Source organism: Staurois parvus, unplaced genomic scaffold, assembly GCF_062004578.1.
Source record: "Staurois parvus isolate SC_StPar_1 unplaced genomic scaffold, SC_StPar_1.0 ptg001212l, whole genome shotgun sequence".
Lineage (NCBI taxonomy): Eukaryota > Metazoa > Chordata > Amphibia > Anura > Ranidae > Staurois > Staurois parvus.
In genome coordinates, this window is record NW_028319008.1 from 80,417 (window position 1) to 103,576 (window position 23,160).

The 23,160-nt window shown below is 47.3% G+C and overlaps 1 protein-coding gene across 1 annotated transcript in view; it reads right to left on the bottom strand.

The window, feature by feature from the left end:
* Positions 1-23,160, bottom strand: part of LOC149438148 (switch-associated protein 70-like) — a 103,083-nt gene that overhangs the window by 54,789 nt on the left and 25,134 nt on the right. The window contains exon 3 of the mRNA XM_089660197.1: positions 22,564-22,737. Within this exon, the coding sequence (XP_089516323.1) occupies positions 22,564-22,737 (174 nt within the window). The remainder of the gene's footprint in view (positions 1-22,563; positions 22,738-23,160) is intronic.

Genomic DNA, 23,160 nt, shown 5'->3' on the forward strand with positions numbered 1-23,160 from the left:
GATTGGAACACCTGAATCGCATGATTGGTAGGGGATTGGAACACCTGAATCCCATGATTGGGAGGGGATTGGAACACCTGAATCCCATGATTGGGAGGGGATTGGAACACCTGAATCCCATGATATGGAGGGGATTGGAACACCTGAATCACATGATTGGAGGGGATTGGAACACCTGAATCACATGATATGGAGGGGCTTGGAACACCTGAATCACATGATTGGGAGGGGAACACCTGAATCACATGATTGGGAGGGGATCGGAACACCTGAATCACATGATATGGAGGGGATTGGAACACCTGAATCACATGATTGGGAGGGGAACACCTGAATCACATGATTGGGAGGGGATCGGAACACCTGAATCACATGATATGGAGGGGATTGGAACACCTGAATCCAAGGATTTGGAGGGCTGGCCCAACACTTTTGGCAATATATAGATATATATACACACAATATTGCCTCCTCCTCCTATTAGGTGGCATATACCGTATAGGACTTCTTGGACAGGATTGTCTAAGCCACACTCCCCTGAGGAAGTCCCTCGATGGATGAAACGCGTCTGGACAGTTTCCTATTTCAGTGACAATTCAGATTTTAGAGCTTCATTGAAAGTTGCGCAAAAATACTAAAATCTTCCAGCTTGGCTTACATGTATCCTTTGTCTGAAGTTGGTTCTTAGGGTTGTGTGACCTCACAATGTAGATAGGAGATCTCTTTACTAACTGCCATATTGAGATATTGAGGGTGCAACATGAAAATGTAGTTTCTACAGTTCCTTCCTTAAACGATTTATTGGCTAATACATACACTTTTTTGCCAACAGTATTGGGCCCGCCCTCCAAATCATTGGATTCAGGTGTTCTGATCCCTTCCATGGCCACTGGTGTATAAGATCAAGCACCTAGGAGTCTCTAGAGCAGGGGAGGCGTGTTCTCTGGAGTGACCAATCACGCTTCTCTGTCTGGCAATCCGATGGATGTGTCTGGGTTTGGTGGTTGCCAGGAGAACGGTACTTGCCTGACTGCACTGTGCCAAGTGTAAAGTTTGGTGGAGGGGGGATTATGGTGTGGGGCTGTTTTTCAGGAGTTGGGCTTGGCCTCCTAGTTCCAGTGAAGGGAACTCTTAAGGCAACATTTTGGACAATTTCATGCTCCCAACTTTGTGGGAAGAGTTTGGGGATGGCCCCTTCCTGTTCCAACATGACTGCGCACCAGTGTACAAAGCAAGGTCCATAAAGACATGGAGGAGCCAGTTTGGGGTGGAGGAACTTGACTGTCCTGCACAGAGTCCTGACCTCAACCCCATAGAACACCTTTGAGATGAATTAGAGCGGAGACTGCGAGCCAGGCCTCCTCCCCCGACATCAGTGCCTGACCTGACAAATGTGCTTCTGGAAGAATGGTCCAACCTTCCCATAGATACCCTCCTAAACCTTGTGGACGGCCTTCCCAGAAGAGTTGAAGCTGTTATAGCTGCAAAGGGCGGGGCCAACTCAATATTGAACCCTACGGACCAAGACTGGGAGGCCATTAAAGGTCATGGGCGTGGAAAGGCAGGAGGCCTAATACTTTTGGCAATATAGTGTGTGTATATATATATATATAGTATTATATCTATGAATATTATCACATCACATATAGGGAAAGGTTTGATTTATGGAATGGAATTAAGCACTCCCTCCTTAAGTGGCACTTCCTCTTTAGCATGTCAACTAATTGATATGAGATGTCTCTGATATTATTACTCAAACATATTACTGCTGTTGTCATTCTACCATATAGAAACAAAGATGGAGTTGGTCCATGTGTGGATGGATTGACATTTGTCTTATTGTCCCAGAAATTGGTTTCAAATGGTTACTGTCCTCCTGGACTTCTCCGCTAAATAGTGTTCATACATGGTCATATGTAGGTGTGTTGGATACAGGGCTCTATATACAGTTGCAAGAAAAAGTATGTGAACCCCTTGGGATTACGTGGAGTTTTGCATGAATTGGGCATAAAATGTGCTCTGAACGTCATCTAAGTCACAACAATAGAAGAACACAGTCTGCTGAACATAATACTACACAAACATTAGATGTTGCCATGGTTTAATTGCACATAACATGTAAACATTCACAGTGCAGGGAGGAAAAAGTATGTGAACCTTTGGACTTTATAACTGGTTGACCCTCCTTTGGCAGCAATAACCTCAACCAAACGTTTCCTGTAGTTGCAGATCAGACCTGCACAACGATCTGGAGTCATTTTGGACCACTCCTCTTCACAAAACTGTTTCAGTGTAGCAATATTCTTGGGATGTCTGGTGTGAATCGCTCTCTTAAGGTCATGCCACAGCATTTCAATGGGGTTGAGGTCAGGACTCTGACTGGGCCACTCCAGAAGGCGTATTCTGTGCTGTTGCAGCCATTGTTTTGTTGAATTACTTGTATGCTTTGGGTCATTGTCCTGTTGCATCACCCATCCTCTGCGGAGCTTCAGTTGGCGGACAGATGGTCGTACGTTTTCCTGCAAAATGTCTTGATAAACTCTGGAATTCATTTTCCCATCAATGACAACAATCCGTCCAGGCCCTGAGGCAGCAAAGCAGCCCCAAACCATGATGCTCCCTCCGCCATGTTTCACAGTGGGGATGAGGTTTTGATGTTGGTGTGCTGTGCCTTTTTTTCTCCACACATAGTGTTGTGTGTTCTTCCCAAACAACTCAATCTTGGTTTCATCTGTCCACAGTATATTCTGCCAGTAGTGCTGTGGAACATCCAGGTGCTCTTTTGCAAACTTCAAACGTGCTGCAATATTCTTGTTGGACAGCAATGGCTTCCTCCGTGGTGTCCTCCCATGTACTCCATTCTTGTTTCATGTTTTCCTTATTGTAGATGTGTCAACAAAAATGTTAGCATGTGCCAGAGATTTCTGTAGGTCTTTAGCTGACACTCTGGGATTCTTCTTTACCTCATGCAGCATTCTGCGCTGTGCTCTTGCAGTCATTTTTACAGGACGACCACACCTAGGGAGAGTAGCAACAGTGCTAAACTTTCTCCATTTGTACACAGTCTGTCTTACCGTGGACATATGAACATCAAGGCTTTTGGAGATACTTTTGGAACCCTTTCCAGCTTCATGAAAGTCAACAAATCTTGATCGTAGGTCTTCTGAGAGCTCTTTTCTGTGAGGCATGGTTCACATCAGACAGTGCTTCTTGAAACCAGTAAACCCAAAACAGGTGTGTGTGTTTTTTAAGGGCAGGACAGCTGTCAGCAACACATCCAATATCATCACACTGATTGGAGTCAAGGTTGGCTCACTCCTGGCTCCAATTAGCTCTGGGAGAAGTCATTAAGCTAGGGCCTCACATACTTTTTCCTCCCTGCACTGTGAATGTTTACATGTTATGTGCAATTAAACCATGGCAACATCTAATGTTTGTGTAGTATTATGTTCAGCAGACTGTGTTCTTCTATTGTTGTGACTTAGATGACGTTCAGAGCACATTTTATGCCCAATTCATGCAAAACTCCACGTAATCCCAAGGGGTTCACATACTTTTTCTTGCAACTGTATATTAAAATGTATAAATAATGTGTTTACTCCATTTTTGCATTAAATGCAATCTTGCAATAATTTTCAAAACAGACGTTGTAAACTGGCAACAGGAGTTCAGTGTTCCACTTACCGGCTTCTAGCATGTATCCGTGGGTCTATGCTGACCTCCATTAAGTGGGTGTCGTTGCAGGAGATCAAAGGTATGGCCCAGAACACCTGATCTGTTAGACCTTGGCCGCGTGTATCTTACCGCTCTTCATCCATTAAGGGACTTCCTCAGAGGCGTGGCTTAGAGAATCCTTTCTGAGAAGTCCTCTATATGCCACCTAACACCTTTTTCCTCCTCCTATTAGGTGGCATATACCGTATAGGACTTCTTGGACAGGATTGTCTAAGCCCCTTCCCATGAGGAAGTCCCTCGATGGATGAAATGTGTCTGAACAGTTTCCTATTTCAGTGACAATTCAGATTTTAGAGCTTCATTGAAAGTTGCACAAATGTACTAAAAGCTCCCATATTGGCTTACATGTATCATTTTGTGAAGTTGGCTCTTAGGGTTGTGTGACCTCACAATGTTGATAGGAGATCTCTTTACGAACTGCCATAGCACAGGTGCAACATGAAAATGTAGCTTCTACAGTTCATTCCCTTAAACTTTTTATTGGATAATACTTACACTATTTTGCCAAATGTATTGGCCCCACCCTCCAAATCATGTGATTCAGGTGTTCCAATCCCCTCCCAATCATGTGATTCAGGTGTTCCAATCCCCTCCCAATCATGTGATTCAGGTGTTCCAATCCCCTCCCAATCATGTGATTCAGGTGTTCCAATCCCCTCCATGGACGCAGGTGTATACAATCAAGCCCCTAGGCATGCAGACTGCTTCTACAAACATTGGTGAAAGAATGGGTCGCTCTCAGGAGCTCAGTGACTCCAAGCGTGGTCCCGTGATAGGTGGCCACCTGGGCAATAAGTCCATCCGTGACATTTCCTGGCTACTAAATATTCCACGCTCAACTGTTAGTCGGATTATAACAAAGTGGAAGCAACTGGGAACAACAGCAACTCAGCCACCAAGTGGTAGGCCACGTCACATAACAGGGCGGGGTCAGCGCATGCTGAAGCGCACAGAAGTCGCCAACTGTCTGCAGAGTCAATAGCTAAAGACCTCCAAACTTGGTGTGGCCTTCAGATGAGCCCAACAACCGTGCGTAGAGAGCTTCATGGAATGGGTTTCCATGGCTGAGCAGCTGCATCCAAGCCTTCCACCACCAAAGCTTCAGATGCCGTGGTGTAAAGCACACCGCCACTGGACTCTAGAGCAGTGGAGGTGTGTTCTCCGGAGTGACCAATCACGCTTCTCTGTCTGGCAATACGATGAATGTGTCTGGGTTTGGCGGTTGGCTGGAGAACGGTACTTGCCTGACTGCATTGTGCCAAGTGTAAAGTTTGGTAGAGGGGGGATTATGGTGTGGGGTTGTTTTTCAGGGGTTGGGCTTGGCCCCCTAGTTCCAGTGAAGGGACCGCTTAAGGCGACATTTTGGACAATTTCATGCTCCCAACTTTGTGGGAAGAGTTTGGGGATGGCCCCTTCCTGTTCCAACATGACTGCGCACCAGTGCACAAAGCAAGGTCCATAAAGACATGGAGGAGCCAGTTTGGGGTGGAGGAACTTGACTGGCCTGCACAGAGTCCTGACCTCAACCCCATAGAACACCTTTGGGATGAATTAGAGCGGAGACTGCGAGCCAGGCCTCCTCTCCCGACATCAGTGCCTGACCTGACAAATGTGCTTCTGGAAGAATGGTCCAACCTTCCCATAGACACCCTCCTAAACCTTGTGGACGGCCTTTCCAGAAGAGTTGAAGCTGTTATAGCTGCAAAGGGCGGGGCCAACTCAATATTGAACCCTACGGACTAAGACTGGGGGGCCATTAAAGGTCATGTGTGTGGAAAGGGCGGAGCCAACTCAATATTGGACCCTACGGACTAAGACTGGGAGGCTATTAAAGGTCATGAGCGTGGAAAGGCCCAATACTACAGGCAATATAGTGTATATATTTTACAGGAGCCAATCAGGACAGACTGTTCGTTCTGTGTTTTGCATACAGTATATTGAGGACACGTTTCTAGAGGTTCTCTCTCTATAAGTTTCTGTCTGCTCTTATCTGATCTTTATGTAACGAAGATCTGAAGAAAAGAGGAAACCAATGAAGAGGAAACAGATGGGAATACGGGTTACATCAGCCTGATACCAAACTGAAGACGTGTCAGAGCACCAGCTGAGTCAGGGTGGCAGTTAGTAACCGATCATCGGAGTGGAATTACAGATCTCTTACTTTAAAGAGTAACTCCACTTTTGGGGAGAAACAAACCCCCCCCCCCCCCCCCCCCCCCGGGTGATCTATGTACATTGCAGGGATTTTAGCAAACTTTGTTGCCGAGTTCTTCCTTTTGTTATTGTGAAGAAATAGCTGTGTGCTCCCATGTGCAAAGTCAATGGGAATGGGAGTGACTTCATTATTATCAAGCAGCTGTTGCACTTACAGGGTTCCAATGAGGAAAGTGGCAGGGTCTGAATCCCTTTAGAAGTAATCAACCCTTGGGGAGTATCTCACCAAAATTGAATATTTTTGTAGCAGAGGATGCCTAAAATCTGACTTTTATCTTAGTGCAGGCTTCTGGGAAAATCAGAAAGCCAATCACACAAGTGATGGGGATATGGGAGCTCAATGGTGGGGTTATGGGAACCCAATGATGACATTATGGGAACCCAACAATGGTGTTATGGGAACCCAACAATGTCATTATGGGAACCCAACAATGGGATTATGGGAACTCAAGGATGGGGTTATGGGAACTCAAGGATGGGGTTACGGGAAACCAATGATGGAATTAAGGAAACCCTACAAATTGGGTATGGTAACCCAATGATGGGGTTCTGGGAACCCAATGATTGTATTATAGGAAACCAACAATGGTGTTATGAGAACCCAACAATGGGATTATGGGAACTCAATGACAGGGTTATGGGAACTCAACAATGGGGTTATGAGATCTCAAGGATGGGGTTACGGGAAACCAATGATGGATTTAAGGAAATCCTACAAGTTGGGTATAGTAACCCAATGATGGCATTATGGGTTCCCAGCAATGGTGTTATGGGAACCCAACAATGTCATTATGAGAACCCAACGATGGGATTATGGGAACTCAATGACAAGGTTATGGGAACTCAACCATGACATTATGCAAACCCAACAATGGGATTATGAGAATTCAAGGGTGGGGTTACGGGAAACCAATGATGGAATTAAGGAAACCCTACAAATTGGGTATAACCCAGTGATGGGGTTCTGGGAACCCAATGATGGAATTATGGGAACCCAATGACTGTATTATGGGAACTCGACAATGTCATTAGGGTAACCCAACGATAGGATTATGGGAACTCAATGAGAGGGTTATGGGAACTCAACCATGACATTATGGGAACCCAACAATGGGGTTATGAGAACTCAAGGATTGGGTTATGGGAAACGAATGATGGAATTGAGAAAACCCTACAAACTGGGTATAGTAACCCAATGATGGGGTTCTGGGAACCCAACGATGGGATTATGGGTATGGGCATTATTAATAATAACGGCAGGTGAAACGGGCTGCGGGGTACACACCACGGGACCGAAGGACAGGTAAGTGGCTGCTATTTAAAAGTCAGCAGCTACAGTTTTTGTAGCTGCTGACTTTTATTTTTTGACAGGGTAAGTGGAACTCTGCTTTAAGGAAACCCTACAAATTGGGTATGGTAACCCAATGATGGGGTTCTGGGAACCCAATTTTTGGGTTATCTCTAAATAATTAAGGGAAATTTAAACAGGTTTCTCCGCATTATTGAACCTTAAATCACTTTGAGAATCTATCAGACATGTTGCAGCTTCTAATGCACATTGTGAGAAGCTCCCAGTGTGCAGTGAAATCAGAGTAAGCTGTTTCAGTCCAGGGGAGGAGCCGGTACAATGGTGCAAGACTGAAGTAAAAGCCGGAGTTTAGGTTTAATAACCCCAGTTCTAACATGTGATGGGTCCAACACCGGGACATATATATCTATGAATAAATTGAAAACCAGAAATGGAGGTTACCCTATCCACCTGAGAGGAGCCAGTTCAGGACCAGACCCGAGGCAGCTCTAGACTAGGGATGAGTGAAATTGATCTGTCACCCTGCTCTCTCCTCCTATCAGTGTGTGCCATGCACTGCCACACCAATGGTTAGCTACTAATTATGCTTCTTCCTCCCCTTCTCTGAGCTTTGCTGTACAGGGACTGCCAGAGGCTGATGCCAAGTCCCATTTATGTACTGCACACGGCTTCTACTTTTATTTAATAATTGTATTATTGATTACAGATGCGCATCATGTCTTTTATATCTACCTGGAGTTCAGATTTCAGTCATTTTTGTTCCTGTACTATCCACTGGAAAAGATAAAAATTACTATATCCTTCCTAACGTTCCTAACCCCAGAAACCACAAAGCAGCTCATCCCTCCCTCATCATATCACGACTCGATTACTGCAACTCCCTCCTCACTGGCCTGCCTCACCACAGGCTATCCCCACTTCAGTCGGTCCTGAATACGGCTGCCAGACTCATTCACCTTTCCAACCACTCCATCTCCGCCACCCCCCTCTGCCAATCCCTCCACTGACCTCCACCCCCTCTGCCTATCCCTCCACTGACCTCCACCCCCCTCTGCCAATCCCTCCACTGGCCTCCACTCAGTGTCCTCCACCCCCCCTCTGCCAATCCCTCCACTGGCTCCCGATTGGCCAACGGATCAAATTCAAAATCATAACACTGACGTACAAAGCTGTCCACCATACTGCCCCGAACTACATCACTGACCTAATATCCAAGTACCGCCCAACACGCACACTCCGCTCCTCACAAGACCTCCTTCTCTCTAGTTCCCTGGTCTCCTCCTGCCATGCCCGCCTCCAGGACTTCTCCAGGGCATCACCTATCCTCTGGAACTCCCTACCCCAATCCATCAGACTATCACCTACCCTCCTCACCTTTAGGCGCACCCTGAAAACCCATCTCTTCAGGGAAGCCTATCCCACCCCCTGCTAATTGCCGATCTCCTCCACTCTTCCTACCACTCCATCCCCCACAGCTATTTCCTCCTGTGCCACCATCCCCCCCTCCTAGATTGTAAACTCCAAGGAGCAGGGCCCTCGATCCCCTCATGTATCACATTGTATTGTTATTGTTCTGTCACATGTACTGTCTCCCATTGTAATGTACAGCGCTGAGCGAACTATCGGCGCTTTATAAATACTGTATAATAATAATATCCTTTACTAAATAATTGAATGGCAATATTAAATGCTTATATGCTAATGTTGGGTTCTCTATATAACAGGTTGGCCTATTCGAATAAATGTTTAGCACTTTCGCCTGGCAGTACTCGGTTCGTTGGATCAAATCATAACCAACTGCCTGGAGTTTGCATGTTCTCCCTGTGCCTGTGTGGGTTTCCTCCCACACTCCAAAGACATGCTGTTAAGTTAATTGGCTTCTGTCTAAATTAGCCCTAGAATGTGAGTTAGGGACCTTAGATTGTACGCTCCTCGGGGGCGGGGACTGATGTGAATGTACAATGTGTATGTAAAGTGCTGCATAAATCAACGGCGCTATACAAGTACCTGTAATCAGGGCCATGGATAAGGGGGTACCACCAGTCCTCCTGTACAGGGCCCTGGCCAGCGGGGGGGGCCCAGGCAGCTGGGTAAATCGTATGTGCGTTGGGAGGGTGATCGGCGCGGTGGGAGTGCAATTACTGGAACCAATCCCCTGTATGGCTGTCTCTGCAGCAGCTGAAGACTGGTTTCTTCTCCTCTCCCTCCCGCTGCTGTTCAGCTGCTGCAGAAAGAACTCCACTCCATTGCACCCATCATCCTCCCTGTGGCCCATGTTGCCCAGGGCCCTCTGTGTGTGCCTCAATGCCGCCCCCCCACAGTGCTCTTGGGTTCAATCAGCATGGCGGGGGCCAATGACTGGAACCTATCCCCTTTATAGCTCTCTCTGCAGCAGCTACATCCATACACGTGAAAAGTTCAGCTTTCCCTCAGTGGGAGGTCGTTGAATACTTTTAAATTTCTCTCTGAATACATTCGTACATCCCGAGGAGAAGGTGTCCATGTCATGGAATGTCTCCTCCAGCAGATTGATGGGAAGTCCAGGAAAGGGAATGAGGGAGAAGAATACAGAAATAAGAGACAATAGCCCATTGTAGAGTCACAATACAGAACGACCTTTCATCGATCGTTTTCCAGGACAAGGGAATATAAAACTTTATTTTGTAACTTGAGATACTATTTTTAGCAATCGTAATTAAACAAATCTGCAGCTCTGTGCTGCTCCCTACAGACATAAGACACGGCTCGGCAGATTTTTATCTTTCATTCAAACACCTTTCTAAAAATAGTAACAATTTTATCTGCAGGAAGAATCACTTGTTCACAAAATGTAAATATGAAAGGATCAGATACACTATATTGCCAAAAGTACTGTCCCCGCCCTCCCAATCATGTGTTTCAGGTGTTCCAATCCCCTCCCAATCATGTGTTTCAGGTGTTCCAATCCCCTCCCAATCATGGGATTCAGGTGTTCCAATCCCCTCCCAATCATGGGATTCAGGTGTTCCAATCCCCTCCCAATCATGGGATTCAGGTGTTCCAATCCCTACCATATCATGTGATTCAGGTGTTCCAATCCCTACCATATCATGTGATTCAGGTGTTCCAATCCCCTCCATATCATGTGATTCAGGTGTTCCAATCCCCTCCCAATCATGTGTTTCAGGTGTTCCAATCCCCTCCCAATCATGTGTTTCAGGTGTTCCAATCCCCTCCCAATCATGGGATTCAGGTGTTCCAATCCCCTCCCAATCATGGGATTCAGGTGTTCCAATCCCCTCCCAATCATGGGATTCAGGTGTTCCAATCCCTACCATATCATGTGATTCAGGTGTTCCAATCCCTACCATATCATGTGATTCAGGTGTTCCAATCCCCTCCATATCATGTGATTCAGGTGCTCCAATCCCCTCCATGGACACAGGTGTATACAATCAAGCCCCTAGGCATGCAGACGGCTTCTACAAACATTGGTGAAAGAATGGGTCGCTCTCAGGAGCTCAGTGACTCCAAGCGTGGTCCCGTGATAGGTGGTCACCTGTGCCATAAGTCCATCCGTGACATTTCCTGGCTACTAAATATTCCACGCTCAACTGTTAGTGGGATTATAACAAAGTGGAAGCAACTGGGAACAACAGCCACTCCGCCACCAAGTGGTAGGCCATGTCACATGACAGGGCGGGGTCAGCACATGCTGAAGCGCACAGTGCACAGAAGTCGCCAAATTTCTGCAGAGTCAATAGCTAAAGACCTCCAAACTTGGTGTGGCCTTCAGATGAGCCCAACAACAGTACGTAGAGAGCTCCATGGAATGGGTTTCCATGGCCGAGCAGCTGCATCCAAGCCTTCCATCACCAAGTGCAATGCAAAGCGTCGAATGCCGTGGTGTAAAGCATGCCACCACTGGACTCTAGAGCAGTGGAGACGTGTTGTCTGCAGGGACCAATCACGCTTCTCTGTCTGGCAATCCAATGGACGTGTCTGGCTTTGGCAGTTGCCAGAACGGTACTTGCCTGACTGCATTGTGCCAAGTGTAAAGTTTGGTGGAGAGGGGATTATGGTGTGGGGGTGTTTTTCAGGGGTTGGGCTTGGCCCCCTAGTTCCAGTGAAGGAAACTCTTAAGGCGACATTTTGAACAACTTTGTGGGAAGAGTTTGGGGATGGCCCCTTCCTGTTCCAACATGACTGCCCACCAGTGCACAAAGCAAGGTCCGTAAAGACATGGAGGAGCCAGTTTGGGGTGGAGGAACTTGACTGTCCTGCACAGAGTCCTGACCTCAACCCCATAGAACACCTTTGGGATGAATTAGAGCGGAGACTGCGAGCCAGGCCTCCTCCCCCGACATCAGTGCCTGACCAATCACGCTTCTCTGTCTGGCCATCTGATGGACGTGCTGTGATGGATGACACACACATAGACCTTGCACTTCGGTGTAGACAAACGTTTCCATGGAGAGTTCAGTTCTGCTTTAATAGTGCAGTGGTATGACAGGAGGATCCCCTTCTCTAGTTCATGAACATTCATTTCACATGCAACATACATAGATATATGACACTTGTATGTACGGGACTCCAAAGTCTAACTTCCTTCAGGCTGAGGAGCTCAACGATGAGGAAAGATACATAAATAGATTGATGGGCCATATAGTGAACTCGGTGTAGTCATTCCCCCTGAGGTCATCACAGAGGACAAGGGGAGCTCTTTACGTCTGGAGGAAAAGAGATTTAATCTCTGAACACGGAAAGGTTTCTTCACAGTAAGAGCTGAGAATGTGGAATAGACTCCCTCAACGACATGGAAGAAAAATATATTTTAACTGGAGGACACAGCGGGCACTGGATCACAGTGCTGCATGCTCCCAGGGAGCACGCACAAGCAGGGGGCGGGGAGGCCGTTTATATACAACGGCCGGACGGGAGGTGGTTAAGGACACCTTCTGCATTCCCTTTTTGCATTCAGGGATACTGAACAGCTTCCCCTCCTGATCAATATCAATGCGTCTTGTTGTATTATTAGATGGTTGTTCTTTTGTACAAATGACCGTTTGTTCTTCATATCTCACTTCCTTTATTTCCTATCCGTAAGTCAAAAATTAGGAAAAAACCCCTTTAATAAAAAATTATAAAAATTAAAGTGATTCTAAACCATAAATATTTTTACTTTAATACATTCATAGTTACATAGTTAGTCTGGCTGAAAAAAGACAAAAGTTCAACCATAGAAAATAAAGTTATAATCCTACACCCAGTTGATCCAGAAGAAGGCAAAAACCCAGCAAAGCACGATCCAATCTGCTCCTGCAGGGAAAAAAATCCTTCCTGACCCCCCCCAAGAGGCAATCGGATATTCCCTGGATCAACTTTCCCTATAAATATTCTATCCAGTTATATTCTGTGTATCCAAGAAAGGATCCAGGACTTTCCTACAGCAATCCACTGAGCTGGCCACAACCAACTCTGGAGGGAGTCTATTCCACATTCTCACAGCTCTTACTGTGAAGAAACCTTTCTGTGTTTGGAGATTACATTTCTTTTCCTCCAGATGTAAAGAGCGCCCCCTTGTCCTCTGTGATGACCTCAGGGTGACTAACTACACAGAGTTCACTATATTTGTATAAACACGTATTAATAGTTCATGACACTAGTAAAGTTTTCGTAAAACAGAAGAAGATATTCACTCATTCCATCATTAATCCCAAAAATAAGAGGATTTGTCCTAATTTCAGTGGGTGGAGCCAGGCAAATCATGGCGGCTTTATGCCCCAAGAGCCAGGTGCCAATTAAGAACCTCTTGTGTGTGTGGCAGATACAGTTGTAACACCCTCCTAGGCAGCTAGGGGGAGCTAGAATCCAGTTGCTAGCTAGGAGGGCTGAGTAGCAGCCTGGGTGTGATAGCTAGCAGGGGTCAAACAGAGGCTCTGCAGACCAGCTTTCTGGAACTTCCCCCCGCACTAGAACTTTAGAGAAAGATCTAGAACACAGCTGTCAAACTGGCCCCGAGGGTACAGGTTTACTCACTCAGTCCGCTGTGAGCAGATGGGTTGCTACCAGGCTTTCTAGCTTAGCTGCTCTTTCCCTGCTACACAGGCGGTCCTCTCTCTGGGGGCCAAATACTGAATGTGGTTACTGAGGAGTTGTCCTCTGTTCCCAGACCCTTGGGCATCCCATACATCCCTTTCCCCATCCAAGTTCAATCCCCTAATAAAACTTTAAAACAAGCTCAAGGACTGGTTGCTGTCTCCTGTATGCAAGTCTGTATGAAAAATGTGTGTTGCCTGGCTGTGAAGGACTATAGATGGACCCAAATTTCAGCAACTTGTAGTTTCACAACTGCTGGAGTGCCGCCCGTTTGACACCCCTGGTCTAGAAGCAGTGGGCGGAAGGGAGGAGTGGCTGGTCTGTATTCTTAGAGGGTGGCTTTGATGGCTGAGAGCATCCAATACAGCCAATGTATTTCAGGGGGAAAAAAGCCTCTCTCTGCAGGGCTTCACGACAGAATGCACTAAGGGATCGGTGGTGAGGCTAGACGAGGGAGCGGTGGGCGAGGCTAGACGAGGGAGCGGTGGGCGAGGCTAGACGAGGGAGCGGTGGGCGAGGCTAGACGAGGGAGCGGTGGGCGAGGCTAGACGAGGGAGCGGTGGGCGAGGCTAGACGAGGGAGCGGTGGGCGAGGCTAGACGAGGGAGCGGTGGGCGAGGCTAGACGAGGGAGCGGTGGGCGAGGCTAGACGAGGACTAACATCTCCTGAGAGCTCTAAAGACAGCTATTTCATCATCAACTGCTCAAGCCTGGAAGAATGGGGAGACTTCCCCCCCCCCCAAATATGTTGGCTGTATTTGATGCTCTTAACTAGTAGTCTCCACGCTGGGGCCGGATGTGGCCCTTTGCTTGTCTTTATCTGGCCTTGGGCACTATTCCTTACACTGATAAGACACACTATTCTGCCAACTGATACCAACGAAATTGGTCACCATTTCACCCACTGACACCAAATGATGGGGCGCTATTCCTCCCACTGACACCAACGACGGGGCGCTATTCCTCCCACTGACACCAAATGATGGGGCGCTATTCCTCCCACTGACACCAACGACGGGGCGCTATTCCTCCCACTGACACCAACGACGGGGCGCTATTCCTCCCACTGACACCAATGACGGGGCGCTATTCCTCCCCCTGACACCAATGACGGGACGCTATTCCCCCCACTGACACCAATGACGGGACGCTATTCCTCCCACTGACACCAATGATGGGACGCTATTCCTCCCACTGACACCAATGACGGGGCGCTATTCCTCCCACTGACACCAATGATGGGGCACGAATACTCCCCCAAATACTGAATGTGGCAATGTTTACTCCTTCTGATGCCAGGAAAATATCCACTCCAGCTGGACACAGTCCAGCCTCCCTAAAGTCTGAAGGACAATAAACTGGCCCTGTGTTTAGAAAGTTTGGAGACCCCTGCTCTTAACCACGGCCCATGTACAAAAACGGCCAGACGGGAGCGGTGCAGGAGCGGGGGGCTATTTATAAAACGGCACCCGTACTACCTGCCTGTGCGTGCTCCCTGGGATCCGGTGCCCGCTGTGTCCGGAGGACACCTATCGCTGTATGGGACCTCTCTGTGAGGTCCCGATTCATGTGATCCCTGGTTGGCCAATCAGTGATCACATGAACAGTAGTAAACAAGATGTCACTTCTGACATCATTGTTTACTACGTGTGAAATCTGTGAATGATCACAGAGGTCACATGGTACAGGGCCATGCACAACAGCCTTGAACCAGGTGACAAGCTGTGACCAATCACAGCTCTCACAGTATTTCTCAATGGCTGCAGGAATGCAGCCAGAGAGAAGGAGAAATGATTGTACAGCCTTTATGGGTATAAAGCAATCAGTATAAAAAAAAAAAAAAACTTCATCACCCCCCACAAGTAGTACAGTGTCACTATGGTAACCCTATAGTGCTAGGGTGACAGTATGTAAAAAGAAAAAAAAAAATGTAAAAAAAAAAAAAAAAGTAGAAAATTATAATTTTTGGTTATAAACTAATTTGGGTTAATTTTTTTTTACTAAAAAGATAGATGAATACATTTTGGCCGAGATTTATGAAGAAAGATCATTTGCAAACTTTTATACGAAAAACACTTTTATTTTTTCATTTATATAGCAAAAAAATAAAAATCCCAGCGGTGAATAAATACCACCAAAATAAAGCTTTATAGGTCTCAAAAAAATGCTAAAAAAATTCATATGGGTACAGTGTTGCATGACCGCGCAATTGTCATTCAAAGTGTGATAGTGCTGAAAGCTGAAAATTGGCCTGGACTGGAAGGGGTGAAAGTGTCCGGACTGGAAGGGAGGGGGGGGGGGGGAAGTGTCCGGACTGGAAGGGGGTGAAAGTGTCCGCAGTGGAAGGGGGGGAAAAAGTGTCCGCAGTGGAAGGGGGGGAAAAAGTGTCCGCAGTGGAAGGGGGGGAAAAAGTGTCCGCAGTGGAAGGGGGGGAAAAAGTGTCCGCAGTGGAAGGGGGGGAAAAAGTGTCCGCAGTGGAAGGGGGGGAAAAGTGTCCGCACTGGAAGGGGGGGAAAAGTGTCCGCACTGGAAGGGGGGGAAAAGTGTCCGCACTGGAAGGGAGGGGGGGGGGGGGGGGGGGGGGAGTGTCCGGACTGGAAGGGGGTGAAAAGTGTCCGCACTGGAAGGGGGGGAAAAGTGTCCGCACTGGAAGGGGGGGAAAAGTGTCCGCACTGGAAGGGAGGGGGGGGGGGGGGAAGTGTCCGGACTGGAAGGGGGTGAAAAGTGTCCGGACTGGAAGGGGGTGAAAAGTGTCCGGACTGGAAGGGGGGGAAAAGTGTCCGCAGTGGAAGGGGGGGAAAAGTGTCCGCACTGGAAGGGGGGGAAAAGTGTCCGCACTGGAAGGGGGGGAAAAGTGTCCTCACTGGAAGGGGGGGAAAAGTGTCCGCACTGGAAGGGGGGGAAAAGTGTCTGCACTGGAAGGGGGGGAAAGTGTCCGCACTGGAAGGGAGGGGGGGGGGGGAAGTGTCCGGACTGGAAGGGGGTGAAAAGTGTCCGCAGTGGAAGGGGGGAAAAGTGTCCGCACTGGAAGGGGGGGAAAGTGTCCGCACTGGAAGGGGGGGAAAGTGTCCGCACTGGAAGGGGGGGAAAGTGTCCGCACTGGAAGGGGGGGAAAGTGTCCGCACTGGAAGGGGGGGAAAGTGTCCGGACTGGAAAAGGGGCCGGGGGGGGGGGGGTTTGGGAAGTGTCCGGACTGGAAGGGGGTGAAAGTGTCTGCAGTGGAAGGGGGTGAAAGTGTCCGGACTGGAAGGAGGGGGGGGGAGTGTCCGGACTTGAAGTGGTTAAACATTAAATGATTCAAAAAGTCCTTCAAGAAAGATGAACTTTTATACTTTTATACCCGGCCTATATACAGTAGTGAAGGTGGATATACCATAAACACCACATCCCCATATAAACATGTCAACACACAAAGAGAACACCATACCAGGCACTCCTCCGAACACATCCATGGTATCACTGTCATGTAAGGAGAATAGTTTGAGCTGAAGACCACACTGGACTGATTACAACGGTCACTGGTAGTTATAAGGGGGGTTTCATGGGGGTTTAGTGGTGCTAATCCCCTTTTGGAGGTTTAGGCTGCTACCTTACAGATACGACAGAGCAAAGACAATACATGAATGAGGAAGGAGGGGCAGAAGAATTGTTGTGTGGGGTCTTCTCTTAGAGTAGTACTCTTTATCTCCAAAGATCTTTCTGGCTTCCACAATATAGGTTTTCCAGGTCTTATTCCACCTCTCTCGTCTGCACTCTGCCAATTCAATTGTCCTCTTTTAGCCTTTTTGGTTCTTCATGTTCTTGTCTACTTAGGTGGTTGTTTGTGTGCCTCAAGTAATTGGACAGTTGTGACCAAGGTCTGGAAGGTAGAGGGGAATTTTCCCTCATGGGGTAACCTTTGAATTTGGCTTGGACGTCGTGGATATCTACAGTAACTAGATAGGATGTAATGCTCTTGTAGGGGACGGGTCAGTTGTATTGGGGTGACTTTGTAATCCATTGTAGTTTGAGTTCCTTGTCTGCATGATATCTCTGGAGGGCGAGTTTCCTTATGTAGTTTTGTAGATCTATAAATAGTTTAAATTGCTTGGTTTGGTTATGAGGCAGAAATTGAGACCTTTTCTAAGAAGTGTCTCCTCAGTTGAAAGTTTTTAAGTGGATCTACTGTTTCCTGTGTTCTTGTTGTGGTTTCTTGTTGTTTCTTTTTCTAGTTCCTCCTCTGTATCTCCTTCGGTGGTGTCGGTGTGTTGACATTTAGAGCTCTGAAGAAGTGTGTGATTTTCTGGGGTTTTGGGTTTTGAATTGGAGGGTGTATCATGATTGTGGTGGAGCTAGTCGAAATGATCTAAAAAAAAATGGATGGAGGACATAGTTGTGGATTGGGAATGGTTGGATGGGGGAGAAGACAGGCCATCAACGATGGTTTCTAGTAGAGTTACGGTGATTAGTGGGGAGGGATCCTTATCACTTTCCTGTCTACTTAGATTGTTGGTTGTGTGTCTCAAGTAGTTGGTCAGTCTGTTAAGATCAGCTGTGACCAAGGTCTTGGCTTTGAAGTCCATCGTTATACAACTAGATAGGATGTCAATCTCTTCTGGGGGCATTTGAGTTGTTTTGGAGGGTGTATCGTGATTGTGGTGGAGCTTGTAGAAGATCTAAAAAATGGATGGAGGACATAGTTGTGGACTGGGAATGGTAGGATGAGTGAGAAGATGAGCCGTCAGTGATTGTTTCTAATGGAGTAATGGTGATTGGTGTGCAGGGGTCCTTCTCACCTTCTGTCCTGACAGGTTTAGGAATGTGATCTTTGTGTTCCCCATAGGGAAGATCAAAAAAATAGGTAAAGGACATAGTTGTGCATTGGGAATGGTTAGATGGGGGAGAATACAGGCCGTCGGTGATTGTTTCTAGTGGAGTTATGGTGATTGGTGAGGAGAAGTCCTTATCTTCTGGTCTGACGGGGTTAGGAATTTGATCTGTGTGTTTCCCATAGGGATGATCAGAAAAATGGATGGAGGACATAGTTGTGGATTGGGAATGGTTAGATGGGGGAGACGTTACGGTGATTGGTGAGCAAGGGCCCTTCTCACTTTCTGGTCTGACAGGGTTAGGAATTTGATCTGTGTTCCCCGTAGGGAAGGTCATAAAAATGGATGGAGGACATAGTTGTGGCATGGGAATGGTTAGATGGGGGAGAAGACAGGCCATCGGTGATTGTTTCTAGTGGAGTTACGATGATTGATGAGGAAGAGTCATTATCTTCTGGTCTGACGGGGTTAGGAATTTGATCTTTGTGTTCCCTGTAGGGAAGATCAGAAAAATGGATGGTGGACATAGTTGTGGATTGGGAATGGTTCAATGGGGGAGAATACAGGCCGACAATGATTGTTTCTAGTAGAGTTACGGAGATTGGTGGGGAGGGGTCCTTATCACTTTCCTGTCTACTTAGATTGTTGGTTGTGTGTCTCAAGCAGTTGAACAGTCTGTTAAGATCAGCTGTGACCAAGATCTGGAAGTTGGAGTTGAAGTTGCCCTTGTGTTGTGCGGGGTAACATTCAGATTTGGCTTTGAAGTTCATCGTTCTACAACTAGATAGGATGTCAATCTCTTCTGGGGGACATTTGAATTGTTTTGAAGAGTGTATCGTGAGTGTGGTGGAGCAGGTAGGAAGATCTAAAAAATGGATGGAGGATATAATTGTGGACTGGGAATGGTTGGATGAGGGAGAAGATAAGCAATCGGTGATTGGTGTGCAGGGGTCCTTCTCACCTTCTGCCATGACAGGGTTAGGAATGTGATCTTTGTGTTCCCCATAGGGAAGATCACAAATATAGATGGACATAGTTGTGGACTGGGAATGGTTGGATGAGGGAGAAGATGAGCTGTCAGTGATTGTTTCTAATGGAGTAATGGTGATCGGTGTGCAGGGGTCCTCACTTTCTGGTCTGACAGGGTTAGTTATTTGACCCTTGTGTTCCCCACAGGGAAGATCACAAAAATAGATGGACATAGTTGTGGATTGGGAATGGTTAGATAGGGGAGAAGACAGGTCGTTGTGATTGTTTCTAGTGGAGTTACAGTGATTGGTGAGGAAGAGTCCTTATCTTCTGGTCTGACAGGGTTAGGAATTTGATCTTTGTGTTCCCCATAGGGAAGGTCATAAAAATGGATGGAGGACATAGTTGTGGATTGGGAATGGTTAGATGGGGGAGATGACAGGCCGTCAATGATGGTTTTTAGTAGAGTTACGGTGATTGGTGTGGAGGGATCCTTATCACTTTCCTGTCTACGTAGATTGTTGGTTGTGTGTCTCAAGTAGTTGGTCAGTCTGTTAAGATCAGCTGTGACCAAGGTCTTAGCTTTGAAGTCCATCGTTATACAACTAGATAGGATGTCAATCTCTTCTGGGGGACATTTGAGTTGTTTTGGAGGGTGTATCGTGATTGTGGTGGAGCTTGTAAGAAGATCTAACAAATGGATAGAGGACATGGTTGTGGACTGGGAATGGTATAATGAGGGAGAAGATGAGCCGTCAGTGATTGTTTCTAATGGAGTAATGGTGATTGGTGTGCAGCGGTCCTTCTCACCTTCTGTCCTGACAGGGTTAGGAATGTGATCTTTGTGTTCCCCATAGGGAAGATCAAAAAAATAGGTGAAGGACATAGTTGTGCATTGGGATTGGTTAGATGGGGGAGAATACAGGCCGTCGGTGATTGTTTCTAGTGGAGTTATGGTGATTAGTGAGGAGAAGTCCTTATCTTCTGGTCTGACGGGGTTAGGAATTTGAGCTGTGTGTTCCCCATAGGGATGATCAGAAAAATGGATGGAGGACATAGTTGTGGATTGGGAATAGTTAGATGGGGAAGACGTTACGGTGATTGGTGAGCAAGGGCCCTTCTCACTTTCTGGTCTGACAGGGTTAGGAATTTGATCTTTGTGCTCCCCGTAGGGAAACCAAGTCCTCATGGCAAAATTATGGTGTTTAGAATCTGCCCAGTGTGCTGGGATTCTGCGGTTTGCAAATGTTCTGGTCGTATTTCTATACAAAATCTTCATGTTGACTATATTCTTTTTAAAAGTTCTTATCTGATCATCCTTACACTTTCTCAATCATATATACACCTTTTTTATTTAGATTTACCCCGTTTCTAGATACCTATACTTAGCATACCTACTGCAGATACTCATTGTACACCTTTATGGTCATATTTCAGCCCTAAAGAAGGGGGAGGCAATACCCCCGAAGTGCGTTGGTTCAAGTTGTACGTTTTTATACTTTCAATAAGCGATTGTGTTTTCCCATCAAGGGTCACATTATTCCGGACACCAGGCGCTCCTCCTTCCTCAAATATATAAGGAGAATGGAACTGTGTGACCATATAGATCCAGGGCCACATTTGGAGGCCAATGCCTTGAGTTGGAAAGGGGAAAGGGGGCAAGGAGACGCACAAAAGGAAAAATGTATTCTTTGTGTAAATGTTATAATTTTTTGTTGCCTCGTATGACCAACTCTGCATCTTTATGGGTAAAACCAGAGCAGTGGATAAGGAGGTACCATCAGCCTTCCTGCACGGGGCCCAGACCAGCAAGGGGCCCAGGCAGCTGGGAGAACCACATGTGGGCGGGGGGTACTCGGCATGGCGGGGGCTAATAACTGGAACCGATCCCCTCTTTCAGCTGCTGCAGAGAAAGCCATACAGGGAAGCGGTTCCGGTAATTGCCCCCCCATCACCCTCCCTGTGCACCCTACCTTTCCCCCTGCTGCCCAGGCCCCCGTGTGCCTACTCCCCCTCGGCTTCCCTCCTCTCCTTCCCACCGAAGCCGCAAGCACATCATAGGATTCTTCAGGATGGAGAGTGGGGGAAGGGTCCGGTAATTATATCACATTTACCAGCCCCTTTCCTGAATGAACACAATAGGTGATCGGTTCCAATCTGGCTTTCAGCTACTGCAAAGAGAGCCATACAGGGGAGCGGTTCCAGTAATTGCCCCCTGCTGCACCCATCACCCTCCCTGTGCACCATACCTTTCCCCCTGCTGCCCAGGCCCCCCTGTGCTCCTACTCCCTGTGGCTTCCCTCCTCTCCTTCCCACCGCAGCTGCAAGCACACCATAGGATCCTTCAGGATGGAGAGTGGGAGATGGGTCCGATAAATATGTCACATTTACCAGCCCCATCCTTTCCTGAATGAACACAATGAGTGATTGGTATGCTGTGTTCATTCATAACTGAAGCATAGCAAACTGGGTTTTTTTTTGGGGGGGGGGTAGCTGTCAGGTTGGCTGTATGGGGCCCCATGGTTTCTAACAGCAGCCTTGGGTAAAACCTATGAGGGAAGGGTGCAGAAGATGCAGAGAGGAGTCCCTCACAAGACTCTCTGAAGTTCTTCTACCCACAACATCCTCTTCCTTCTCTTCAGTCTTTCGATTAGCAGACTGCAGGGTGTGACAGGAGTCACTTTAGGTGGGGGGCCCATGGAACACAGCTCACTTCGGAGGGGTGGGGAGACCCCTATCTCAGCTCCCCATATCCCTCTTATGTGTAAGTCACCCTGTGCCTGTTAGGGGTACAGGGTGATCTGTCCTAATATTGGGGTGGGGGGGTTGTTCATTGTTTAATGCCATGTGGTTGCATCCCATTGTTCTATTGTGTGTCTTGCTTGGGAGCAAACTATTATGGGATGTATGTGTTTGTGTATTGGCTTGGTGGGGGGGGGGGGGGGGGGGTGTCTGCTGATGTGTCTCTTGTTGCAAGATGTGATTTGCCCCGCCCTGTGTCACTATGCAGGGAGCGGGGCTGTTCCCTTGAATGTATATATCTTGTACCTGTGTTAAAATAAAGGAATTTATTTCCTGGTTTCCTTCCAAGTCTGGTGTCGTCTAGTCTTGTATGGTCAGCGGTGGTGTCCGTGGTCGATGTTCGGACAGGGAAGCGGTATTATAACGGAAGTACCCAAGTGCAGTCGGGGTCCGGTTCTGTTACACAGGATCTAACAGGAGCTCATAACCGAACTGCCTCTTACAACACTCTGATTTGAATTTCTGCAACCATGTTAGGTCAGGATCAGGAGCAAAGGGGTGGAGCTTAAAGAAAAAATGGTGGAGGCCCATCAAATAATGAAATTATTTCCTCAAGCATTAAAGCAGCACTCCTGAAACAACCCTGATGATGGCGCTATTTATAAAATGAACCCGGTAAGCACCCCCGGGGGCAGCCTGCGGCACTCACCTCTTCAGGAACGATGGTGAGCGGGTACTTGTCATCGGACAGGAAATTAAAGATGCACCACACCTTGAAGGCGCTGTCCTCACTGATACACAGGGGACCCCTGACCAGATGCTTCTTGGCGCACAGAGTCCAGCACATCCTATAGAACTCCACCTTGTCGAAGTCTCCCTGAACCTGAGGAATACAATGGAGAAAAAAAAAACCTCATGAATCCAATTATTGGAAAGACTTTCAGGTCAGGTGGGTCTACGCTTTACATAGCGCACAGTATTAATTATAAAGTGATACAAAAGTGATACAAACTGGATTGTATCCAAAGAGTATTCTCCTATTTTTGGATGATTCTTCTTTTTTTTTTTTTTCTTCCCGTTGGGAGTAGATAGAGGGCGAGGCAGCCATCTTGGGGACACTCAGACTATCATACTAGGGCCAATGTAGGGAGAAGCCAATTAACCTTCCAGCAAGTCTTTGGAGTGCAGGCACAGGGAGGAGATGCCAACTCCATGCAGATTTTAGTCTCCGGCCTCATTCGCACAGGCATTTCCATCCTTCCGTCCGTGTGAAGGGCCGTCTTCATCAGCAGCCGGTTCAGTTCAA